At 36.2% G+C, this 12,501-nt stretch overlaps 1 protein-coding gene across 2 annotated transcripts in view; it reads left to right on the top strand.

The window, feature by feature from the left end:
- Nucleotides 1–11,651, top strand: part of LOC309495439 (cell adhesion molecule CEACAM6-like) — a 52,112-nt gene extending 40,461 nt beyond the window's left edge. For both annotated transcript variants that reach the window (XM_082165234.1, XM_082165233.1), the window contains 4 exons: nt 10,369–10,450; nt 10,600–10,645; nt 10,797–10,877; nt 11,031–11,651. In XM_082165234.1, coding sequence (XP_082021360.1) covers nt 10,369–10,450; nt 10,600–10,645; nt 10,797–10,877; nt 11,031–11,048 — 227 coding nt within the window. In that variant the 3' untranslated portion in view covers nt 11,049–11,651. The remainder of the gene's footprint in view (nt 1–10,368; nt 10,451–10,599; nt 10,646–10,796; nt 10,878–11,030) is intronic.
- The last annotated feature ends 850 nt before the right edge of the window (nt 11,652–12,501 follow it).

Raw genomic sequence — 12,501 nt, 5'->3', positions numbered from 1 at the left:
ACGTGAAGGACTATAATGCGTTAAGAGCTCGCTCAAGTACTGCAGAGCTAAACTATTTAGTGCTTTGTAAGTAATCAGCAATATTTTAAAATTCATGCGATGTTTAATAGGGAGCCAATGCAGTTTTGACAGAACTGGGCTAATATGGTCATACTTCCTGGTTCTGGTAAGAACTCGAGCTGCTGCGTTTTGGACCAGCTGTAGTTTGTTTATTAAGCGTGCAGGGCAACCACCCAGTAGAGCATTACAATAATCTAGCCTTGAGGTCATGAACGCATGAACTAATTGTTCCGCATTTGTCAATGAGAGCATATGGCGTAATTTAGATATATTTTTAAGATGGAAAAATGCGGTTTTACAGATACTAGACACGTGACTTTCAAATGAAAGATTGGTATCAAAGAGCACACCCAGGTTCCTAACCGACGACGAAGACTTAACAGAGCAGCCATCAAGTGTTAGACTGTATTCTAGGTTATTACGTGAGGACGTTTTTTGTCCAATAATTAGAAACAGTTTTTTCAGAATTTAGAAGTAGGAAATTACGAGTCATCCAATTTTTTATATCAGCTATGCATTCCGTTAATTTTGTGAATTGATAAGTTTCGTTAGGTTTTGAAGAAATATACAGCTGAGTATCGTCAGCATAACAGTGAAAGCTAATTCCATGTTTCCTAATGATATCTCCTAATGGTAGCATGTACAGAGTGAACAGCAGCGGTCCTAGTACTGAGCCTTGTGGTACGCCATACTGAACTTGTGATCGATGAGACATCTCTTCATTTACTGCTACAAACTGATAACGGTCAGAAAAGTATGATTTAAACCATGCTAGTGCATTTCCCCTAATGCCAACATAATGTTCTAATCTATTTAAAAGAACGTTGTGGTCAATGGTGTCAAATGCAGCACTAAGATCGAGTAACACTAATAGCGAGATACAACCACGATCGGATGATAGAAGCAAATCATTTGTGACTCTAACGAGAGCCGTCTCGGTACTATGGTATGGTCTAAATCCTGACTGGAAATCCTCGCAGATATCATTTCTTTCTAGAAGGAACACAGTTGTGAGGATACCGCCTTTTCTAATATCTTTGACAGAAAAGGTAGAATCGAGATCGGCCTGTAATTGACTAATTCTGTAAGATCAAGTTGCGTTTTTTTAACAAGCGGTTTAATCATAGCCAGCTTAAAGTTTTTTGGTACGTATCCTAGAGACAAAGATGAATTAATGATATTAAGAAGAGGATCTAGGACCTCTGGAAGCATCTCTTTCAGTAGCTTAGTTGGTCTAAAATACATTTAGTCGATTTAGATGATTTAATGAGTTTAGTAAATTCTTCCTCTCCTATAGCAATGAATGAATCAAATTTTTCCTCAGGTAGACTACAATGCACTGCCTGATGCGATACTAAAGTAGACGGTTGCATAGTTATAATTTTGTCCCTGATATTATCAATCTTATAAGTGAAGAAGTTCATAAAATCATTACTGCTGTGTTGCTTGGAAACTTCGGTGCTTGAAGCTTTATTTTTCATTAGTTTAGCCACCGTTTCAAATAAATACCTAGGATTATGTTTATTTTCTTCTAATAGGGTTGAAAAATAAGCAGATCTAGCAGCTTTTAAAGCCTCTCTGTAAGCAATCGAGCTCTCTTTCCATGAAATGCGAAATACCTCTAGTTTTGTTTTCTTCCAGTTGCGCTCCATTTTTCTGGCTGCTCTCTTAAGGGCCCGAGTGTGCTCGTTGTACCACGGCGTTGGACTATTTTCTTTAATCTTCTTTAAGCGCAACGGAGCAACTGTGTCTAAAGTGCTGGAAAAGAGAGAGTTAAACGTTTCTGTTGTAATATCTAGTTCTTCTAAGCTATCTGGGATGCTGAGATGATGAAACTGATCAGGAAGATTATTAATAAAGCAATCTTTAGTAGCAGAAGTGATAGTTCTAACATATTTGAAACACGGAGTCGGCTTTGCAGCCTTGGCTAAATGCAAATTACACGAGACTAGGTAATGATCTGAGATGTCATCGCTCTGCTGCAGAATTTCAACGGCATCAACATCTATTCCGTGTGATAATATTAGATCTAGAGTGTGATTACGACAATGAGTAGGTCCTGACACGTGTTGTCTAACTCCAATTGAGTTTACAATGTCTTTAAATGCCAATCCCAATGCATCTTTTTCATTATCGATGTGTATATTAAAATCACCAACAATTAGTACTTTATCTGCAGTCAATATTAATTCTGATAGAAAGTCCGCAAATTCTTTGATAAAGTCTGTATGGTGCCCTGGTGGCCTGTATACAGTAGTCACTAGCCAGCACAAATCTCAAACGTGATTTATCGTTTACACTATATATTTTTACATTAAGCACCAATGCTTCAAAAGAATTATATTTAAAACTTGATTTCTTAGTGGTTTTGAAACTATTACTATAAATTACAGCAACACTGCCCCCTTTGCGTTTCAGACGAGGCTCATGTTTATAACAGTAATCTTGCGGGGTTGACTCATTTAAAGTAATGTAATCGTTTGGTTTTAGCCAGGTTTCTGTCAAACACAGCACATCTAGGTTATTATCTGAAATCATATCATTAACAATGAGTGCTTTTGAAGTAAGCGATCGAATATTCAGCAACCCAAGCTTTAGCATTTGCTCATCTGTATTATAGCTGTTTTTTATTTGTTGAACATCAATTACATTTTTAACCTTAGATGGGTTTAAACGTTTTTTGGATTTCCAAGTTCGGGGAACAGACACAGTCTCTATATGATGATAGCTAGGTGAAAGAGGCTCTATGTGATGGGATTTATCTGACCTTGGTGACGCGAGGCCGCTAGCAGACGGTCGGTTTAGCCAGTCTGTCTGCTTCCTGACCTGACCGGTTGTCTGCCAATCTCATGTCTGCCATCTCATTGTCTGAGATGGTTGTGTCGTCCGCATACTTTATTGTTTTCACTGAAGTGTCCATGTATGTAAAGTATGCTGTATAAAGGGAAACGAGCCAAGGGGAGAGAACACAGCCCTGAGGAGCTCCTGTACTGAGGGTGAGAGGGTCTGAGGTTATGTTATTAACCTTCACCCTCTGTGATCTATTCCACAGGAAGCTCCTTATCCAGTGGCATATGTCTGGGTCAATGTTCATGTCCAAGAGTGTGGTAAAGAGTTTAAATGGGTTAATAGTGTAAAGTGGAACTAAAGTCTATGAACAGGATGCGTGTGTAGGTGTTTGGTGATTCCAGATGTTGCAATGTATGGCGGAGTGCTATATCCTCAATGGACCGGTTGGCTTGGTAGGTGAATCGATATGAGTCCATCAGCAAGGAAGTGCAGGATTTCAGGTATGCCAGAATAATCCGTTCAAATGCTTTACCACAGATGTTAGGGCAACTGGTCTGAAGTCATTGAGGCAGGTGATCTTTGTGCACTTTTGCACAGGAATAATGATGGAGCATTTAAAGCATTGTGGGACTGTACATTGGCTTATTGAGATTTAAAAAATGGTGGAAAAAAGCTGCACAATGGCTAAACAAAGCAGGACTGATCCCATCCGGCCCTGCTGCTTTCCTGATCTTAAGCCTTTTTAAATGTAGTTCTCACCTCATCCTCCTGGATGCAGAAGGGTGGTGTTGGAATGGGGAGGTGGGTCATGTCTGTCAGTCTGTCATGTCCTTAGGATTTTTCCATATTGATCTTGAGCTGCTTGATGAGAATTGTTGTTCCAGTTTCGTTCCATATCTGTGCTTTGCTCTCCTTATTGTAGCTCGTAGTTTATATTTGGCTGTTCTGTATTGACTCTTGTCTCCACTTGTGTACGCCCAGTTCTTTTCTTTGCGTAAGAGATGTAAGTCTTTGGAGAACCATGTTTTTTTATTGCCATAGAATGTCACTGTTTTGGTGGGGATGCACATTTCCTCGCAGAACTTGATGTATGACGTCACAGTATCAGTGAGTTCGCAGAGGGAGTCACAAGCTGCGCTGAATATGAACCAACTGTGCATTCGAAACACCCTCGAAGCGTTTCAATGGCATCTATGGACCAGGACCTTACAGATTTGGATGTTTTCTTAATGGATTTAAGCTTTTGTCTGTACTTCTGAATGAGGAGCAACACTGGATGGTCAGACCTCCCCAGTGGAGCCCTCGGGAATGCCCGGTAAGCATTTGAAACTGAGATGTAGCAGTGATCCAGTGTTTTTGCTTTCTCTGCTGTGGCAAGTGACTTGTTGCTTGTAATTTGGGAGTTCGGATGACAGGTTTGTGTGGTTGAAATCACCTAACACGAGTGGGAGAGATCGCTAATGGCTGCGTTAGCGTTAGCTTGTGGTGGAACATAAACGGCGATTAGTATAATTGAATCGAATTCTCTCGGGAGGTAATATGGTCTGCATTTCAAACTGATGAATTCAAGATCGGGAGAGCAGTAACGATGAAGGATTGTTGAATTGTTACACCAGCGCTGATTTACCATGAGAGAAATACCCCCTCCTTTAGATTTGAGGGATAGTTTGACTGACCTGTCGGCTCTGAAGATAGTGAAGCCAGGGGGGGTTACCGCTTCATCAGGAACCGACTGATCCAGCCATGTCTCGGTAAAGCATAAGGCCAAGCAGTCACTGTAATTCCTGTCCGTTTGTGTTAAAAGCAGAAGTTCATCCATTTTATTTTTAATGGATCGCACGTTGGATAAGATCAGAGCCGGTAGTGGGGGCCGGTAGGGCCATCTCCTGAACCTGGAGACCACTCCAGTTCTCCGTCTTTTTGTGCTAGATGTATTTCCCCATGGTGGCGATCCAGTGTTGTTTACATCCAGTATATCCTATGCAGTGATGGGCAGTAACGCGTTAGAAGTAACGCGTTACTGTAATCTGATTACTTTTTTCAAGTAACGAGTAAAGTAAGGGATTACAATTGCAAAAGCAGTAATTAGATTACTGTTACTTTCCTGTAAGCAGGCTGCGTTACTGCGTTACACTGCGAGACTGTCTCGCGAAGTGAGCCGTGACTCGTGAGTGACAAATGACATGAGCGCCGCGAAGTCAGTGGTAAACACTATGGCAAGCGATCGCGTTCAAAAGTCTTTAAACGAAACGCGTGAATTTTGACGCGTCAACACGCACCGTTTGTCCGTGTTCAGACGTCATGTTTATTCATGAATGATGTCGTAATGGTAAACTGGTATGAACATGCAAACACGTTATATTTGTTCATGAGGGATAATGCATTGGTACGTTGTGAGTGATGTCAGTCTTTATGTCATGATTTGTCATGCCTTTTTAAGTTGTTCGTTTAACATTATTTCCCAAGGTAGAAAAGACAACAGCTCTTAGAATGGGTTTTTATTTTAGCAAACTGCCAAAAAAAACCTTTTCAGACTGTGTGCAGCTGAACCAAGAAAAGCTTAAGATTGCATGGAGCTGATAAGCATGAATGGCAGAAGAAAAAGACTGCAATTAAAAAACAAAACAAGAGAAAATTATTTTAATGCAAGCAATAAAAAACTGCACACATCAGCTGTGGAATAAAAGAAAAGAAATGCATGATCAACTAGATTAAGGCAAACTCCTGTCTTAATTTAAACCCTATCCACCACCCCCAAAGGTTTCACAAAGTTATTCTTGCCACTGTAACTTATGGCTTCCTAAAGACAGGTTTATGGGTAAATAAATGAATAATAATTAGAAAAATATACCAGGGCTTTGCATTTGTCCTTCGGTCGGTCATTCACTTGTCTGAGTAAAAACACTTGTTAGAACAGGAATTTTTTTTTTTTTGTGTGTGTGTGTGTGTTGTAAATATCATTTATTCCGAATCAGTATTCTCATCAGTTCAGTCAGCTTTAACATATATAAATCGGCATATTTATGATATTTTAACCTTTATAAAGGGCATTTTTCCCTAATCGTTTGCTTCATCTTTCATTTAAAATTCTTAAATTTGATCAATAAATTACAATAGAATAATAACATGCTAAAGGGCTGTTACCAATCAAATAAACTGCATTAAATAATGTAATGAGATTATTTAAAATATTTTTTTAATATACAAATAAGAAATATTATTTGTGCATAGAAATAATATTTATAAACCGCCAGTAGGAGGCGGCAGGCGACCATCTTAATGAGTGAGTCATTGATGCAATGTGCATAAAGTTAAAATACTGAAACTAATAAAACAAGTTTTAAAAAAGAATGTTTAATTTGATTAAATTTTAGATGATGGAATATGCAGAAAGAATAGAATTAAGCAGAAAGGTCTATGGCTTTACATAGCTTATTCATTTCGTGCATCATGTTTTTGAAAAGTAACTAGAAAGTAACTAGTAAAGTAACTAATTACTTTTGAAAATAAGTAATCAGTAAAGTAACTGGATTACTTTCTTGGAGAAGTAATCAGTAATCAGTAACTAATTACTTTTTCCAAGTAACTTGACCAACACTGATCCTATGGAATGTTGGCAAATAATTCCAAATTGTCAGGTGTAATCCTCCTGATATGTAACAGCTCCTCACGACTATATGATGTAATGCATGATGTTTCCCTCACATATAACACAGACAAACTTGCAAAACATAATAGCAGAGCAGGTACCGGGGCAAGCCTCCTGGCAGCCATGTCTCAGTGTCCATTAGTTAGGCTGGTCAGATTTGGGTGGGAGATTCAGTGACTCTGAGCTGCAGCAGCAACACTCAAAACAAACAAACAAACAACAACAAAAAAAACATTAATGTCTAAATTTAAGATTTATGTATTTGAATTTCATAAATAATTTCCATCCATTTGGATTACATAGTTTTAACATAAATTTAAAAATTAATGTGATTCATATGTCAGTCATACATAAATTAAACAAATAAGATTCATGTAATTTATTTAATGTTTGTGCTTTGTTTCTGTCTGATATAATTGTAAATTTATATATTAAAATACTGATATTCTGGTCTATAACTCCTCCCCGAACTTCCCGCTGTCCTGTATCTTGCGCTCTCATTGGCTGCAGATCATCGCCAATGTAGTTTTCAGACAGAACACATTTTAAATCGCCGACAGGTCCAGATGTTATGCATGCCAAATATCTCAGGGGCATCTGTGACGTATCATCGCCTCTCCCAGATTGCGTCTTGATATTTCACACTGCGTGATCATCACTCACGTGAACGAGCACTGATTTGCTTATGATTTCGGGCATTTGTCTGCGATCTTGCCAAAAACCTGTCTTGAGTTTCTCTTTCCTTCAGTAATACTGCTTGTTAACAGCAGGTGTTCATCATTAATGCTCAGTCATCACTTAATTATCTCATTAGCTTCAACACTGCTTCAATGGTACTTTAACCCTCTGGGGTCTGAGTGGTTTTTGGGGTCCTTGAGATGTTCTGACATGCCCTGACATTTGTGCTTTTTTCAGTTGCTTATAAACATATTAATGGCAAAGGTATAATTACACTCTATTTAGCACAAACAGGGCTACCATAATATGTGAGCAACATGCATGTACATGTTTGTATTTTTGAGAGAATAATGTTTATGCATGGTTATTGAAAAAACTAAAAACTAAAGTTTCTGAAATAAGGCCACAAAACACATACTAAATATGTGACAATAAGACTTTTGACTAATGGATGTCATTGCCTAGAGTTTTTTCTTCAAAATGATGTGAAAATCATCCTGACCTTATCATTCACATAACACAATACATTGATTTAAATCTTGTAAAACACTTTTTGTTTGTAAAGACAATATGCGACAATATGCGCAATATGCGTCAACAATTCAACAGCATCATGCATATGTAGTGATTCACACCTGAGGAGACAATGGGGCTCGCATACTTAATGAGCCATTCCTTCAGGTGTGTCACCTATAGCCACAAGAAAGAATGCAAGAGCATATATATATATATATATATATATATATATATATATATATATATATTCTACCAAATTGGTTCACAGTTGGAAGCATGTCAATTTTTTATTTAATTTTTTTTCCACAAATTTTGCTTGCAAATTGTATAATATCCAAGGAAAACATGTCTAGTAATTGTGCAGTTAATTCTCATACTGTATTTTTAGTTTTGGAATATGTATCCTCTCCCCAAATTTGTCAATAATAAAACACAATAAAAATTATTTAAAGAAAAGGCTTATATTTACCTTTTAAAAAAATTACATCTACCTTGTAAATATATTTTGTTTATTATTAAAAAGGTTACAATTACAACAACAATTGAAGTGTAATCTTTCTTTGTAAAAACTAAAGTATACATTTTATCATACATATTTCAAAGTTAAGGATTCATTACTTCGAATATAGCCTACATTGACAAAACATACTATATTTAACATATTAGCAAAAATTGGCAAACAAAAGCTTATTTGAGGTGGCAGATATTTTACAGTAAAAATGTGTAATCTATCCAAAACTAATCAACGAAATGTTGTCTATCATTTGTCTGTAACATAGGTCTTTCGTTTTTATTATAAGGAATATAAATGTTAATTTGCAGTTTAATACGTTGCTTATACAAATACATTTTATTTCAACATATTTCAGTCGATTTTTACTCAGTATAGCAAAATAGTTTGCTAAAAGCAGATCATTCATTCACACACGCGATTTAAATTTAAACTGTCTTTTTGCGAGCTGTGGTAAACAGCGCATCTCTGCCGTTCATTCATTCATAAACAGAAACCCGATTCACGTGAGAAGGAAAAAAACTTACTACAGTATTCCTCAGCTCGCTCCTCGATATACCCGCACTTCTGAGGTACATTTTCCATTATTATTATTCCTCACAGCGCTGCGAGACGGTGTAAACAAGTAATGATCTGAATAAACTTGTGTTTTCTCGAGCTGATATGGGGGCGTTCACAGGTTTTGCGTGGATTGCCTCAATCATTTGCGTTTGAATAGCGCGCGCTCTCCGTGGGCGGAGTCACATTACATTTGAATGAGCTGTAATGAGCTCGACTGGAATCGCTCTCTTTTAATACAGGTTTCACAAGATGAGAATATTTGTTTTTTATATAAATTACTTCATTTAAAAGAAGAGAGTTCAAGCTTCATGCCTGTGTGTCTGTATGCCTGTTTGACTGAGTATTCGCTGAGTTATTGTTCATTTTCGGACGCGTTTCAGAATGGACTTCACTGGCAGAGAGAAGGCAGAACTCGCTTCGTGTTTATTTTTCTTTATTTGGCAAAAAGCACAACACTTTGTTTTTATTGTGAGTATACACAAAAATAATACACATTTAACAGAATCGATTGATGTATGAAACTCCTATGGAAAATCAAAGTCAACAGAGTATTTATGAGTTTCTTTTACACTGATAAAAAAAAAGCGAGCTGGTATCGCCGGCGATACAGCCGACCTCAGGGGCCTAACACTATAATAGTGAACACACATGAACACTTTTGCTGTGTACTATTACATAAATCCCCAGCAAGCACAGCATGTCAATGTGACTTCAGGAAGATGTTGGACTCCAACTAATCCAACATCAGATGTCATATTTAGGTTAAAAATTTAATTCAGGTTGACGTCTAAACCCAACGTTTGTTTGACAATTTGGTTGGAATAAACACCGCACTGCAAAAAGGATGAAATGCACATTAAATCTGTGAAGATCTCAGCAGAGGAGGATTAAACAACTCCACAAACAGCATTACCAGCTTCACTTATTACTAACCAGACTGACTTTATTTCTGGCAGACGTCTACAGAAGTTTTTATTGAGAATTAACAGAGGTTTTGTTGTAGATTGTTGAAATAATAGTTTGGTTTGAAGTCACCATTCTGGTGATCGGTGTTTGCTTTAGTTGACTTTAACATACATTTTTCTTGGACTGCAGTAACTGTATTTTTTATGTCAATAAAAACATTTTCAACCAAACATTAACATCTAAACCATTTTCAATAAGAACTTCTGTAGATTAATGACAGAAATGAAATCAATCTGGTTAGTAATAGGTCTACTGCCATGCATTTATTAAATTTTTTTTAATTTTTTTTGGTGTTTATTCTAACTAAAATTGAGTAAGTGATTCAACCCCTCCTGCTCTGAACTTCAGCTGGTTTAAGGAGAATGAAACCTCAGATGTTGGATCTGGACAGAGTTTCAGTGCACTACAGAGTGGACGCTTCTACTGTCAAGCTCACAATCAACATGGATCTCAGAGATCAGACACTGTAACTGTGACTGTTAATGGAACAGCTCATAAACTTAAAGTGATAGATTGATAGATTTTTCAATTTTTTCAAGATTTTTTTTTTTCAAATTTTGTGTGAACTATCACTTTAAATTACTCATTCTAAAGTGAGGTAAATGAATCTTTTTGGATGTTATACTTTTTGTCTCAGCTATAGGATGTTTGGTGATATTATACATATCCATTGGAGTGGTTTGTGGAGCTGCAGTGATCATTACCATGGTGCTAATTTGGTAAGATGTTTGCAATATTTGACTGCAGTTACTTGTATTAACATATATATTATAAAATGTACACTAAATATTATCCCATAGTTTAGACAAACTAAACTGAAAGGTTTTCAAATAAAAATCTGATCACATCACATTAATTGGTTTTCAAGGGTAAGCAAGCGGATGAAAAAGAGAAATGACACACTCAAATCTCAGGTGAGAAAAATGAATTTGGTTAACAGTAGTTTACTAATCAGGTAAATGAACTGCACTCAGATTGAAGTGACTTTTATCTAGTGGGTGTTGGAAGACATTATTCATGCATTATTTCTCTATTCTGTTCTTTTTTTTTTTTTTTATGGAAAAGATGAGTCAGTCCAGAAATGATTATAGCAGACGTGAAGCTTCTGGTGATGAGTTAAGTGAACATGTGTATGAGAATGCAACAGTAAGTGTTTTAACTGAACTTTTCACACTATTCACTGAATATCAAATGTCTATAGACTAAGCACATAACAAAGATAAAAAAATAAAAAAATAATACTTATATATTCATTCACTTACAGCCATCATTTTTCTCTTCATTGTTTCTTTCTTTCAGCCAAACATGAGGCCGTAGTGTTTGGGACACAGAGCAACAAAAATGGAAAGTCTTCACATCCCCTTTAAAACAGCTGGGCATTTTTAATGTAAAAATTTAAACAAAAGATAAATCATACCAGAACTTTTGCATATATTTAATGTAACAATTACAACCTATGCAATGCCACAGGAATCTATTTGGATGGGAGTCTTATCAGTTTGGCACATCTTGACATGGCAATATTTTCCCACTCTATCTTTTATTTTGCAAAAACACTTTGATTCACGATTCCATCCACCTTTCAACAATGAGAACCCATTGATGTTTTGTATAAGCTCTTTATTTTTATCTTTGGTTGTAATTTTTTACATTAAATGTGCAAATGCTCTGACTGAGTTATCTTTGTTTCATGTTTTACATCACTGTTTTAACAGGAGTGTGTAGACTTTTTATATCCACTGTATCTCTGGTGTGTGGAGCCCTGAAAAGCAACGTGAATATAAAAGTGTGTAATCATTTGTGTGTATTGTTTTTGTTGCATATAGTTTGTTTAGCTTAGATGTTTTAAGATGTATTGTTTAACTTTAAGCCTCATTGTTTGTTTTCTACGCAGAAAATAAAGATCTGATATTGCAAGTTTATAGTCTTCTGTCATACAACAGCATAAAAAGCAATTCATTTTTGGGGCGTTTACATGACGCAGTTTCAACTAAAAACTGAAATCTTTGTATGCCTTTTCACTGTTCATTTACACAACAACAGTGTTCTGGCCCTGAAAACACAACACTTTTGAAAATGGGTTTCAAGGTGCACGTTTCTGAAAATTATAGTTTTTGTCTCAGAGTAAACTACAAACATTTGCTTTTGTGTACTTTCTTTAAAATTAAGGTTTATCTGCCATTTTACTTCATAATTTCCACAAAGTGCCATAGAGGAAGTCCATATGATTGGTGAGTCATATTTCAAGGATTCTGAAGCAATACGACAGCTTTGTGTGAGAAACAAATTTAAGATGTAAGTGATACTGTATATTAGTTGAGGGCCTGTTGATAACTCTGACATTACTCTAAAAAAGCCCTGGATTTACACCCACATTGACAGTGAAGAAGCAAAACCAGGAGCAACAGAATAAATCTCAACTTCTCTGAAGAACATGTTTCACCAATATTAAAAAAACAAACATATATCATTGTTTTTTACACACTTTACATTAAAAGTCATTAAACACTAAAGTATTCTCTTAGATTTTAATGGAGGTATGTGTGTGTTCACATAAGAAAAGACAATGACAGCTAAATTTACTGGATTTCAGATCATAAAAAATTAAAAAAATTAAATAGGTCTGTTTTTAAACATTGCTTTAAAAAGGAGACGTGAAAAACAAGAGTGCTTCAAAATTAATTTGTGAACAGGATCTTACATAAAGACACCCAAAGACATGAAGAATCAGCATATGAATCTCAGCAATGATGACAAACGAAAAGCTACA

The sequence above is a fragment of the Leuciscus leuciscus genome, assembly GCF_965113295.1.
Source record: "Leuciscus leuciscus genome assembly, chromosome: 3".
NCBI classification, from domain to species: domain Eukaryota; kingdom Metazoa; phylum Chordata; class Actinopteri; order Cypriniformes; family Leuciscidae; genus Leuciscus; species Leuciscus leuciscus.
The sequence above is the reverse complement of the archived record's forward strand: the minus strand, read 5'-3'. Positions and strand labels throughout refer to the sequence as shown.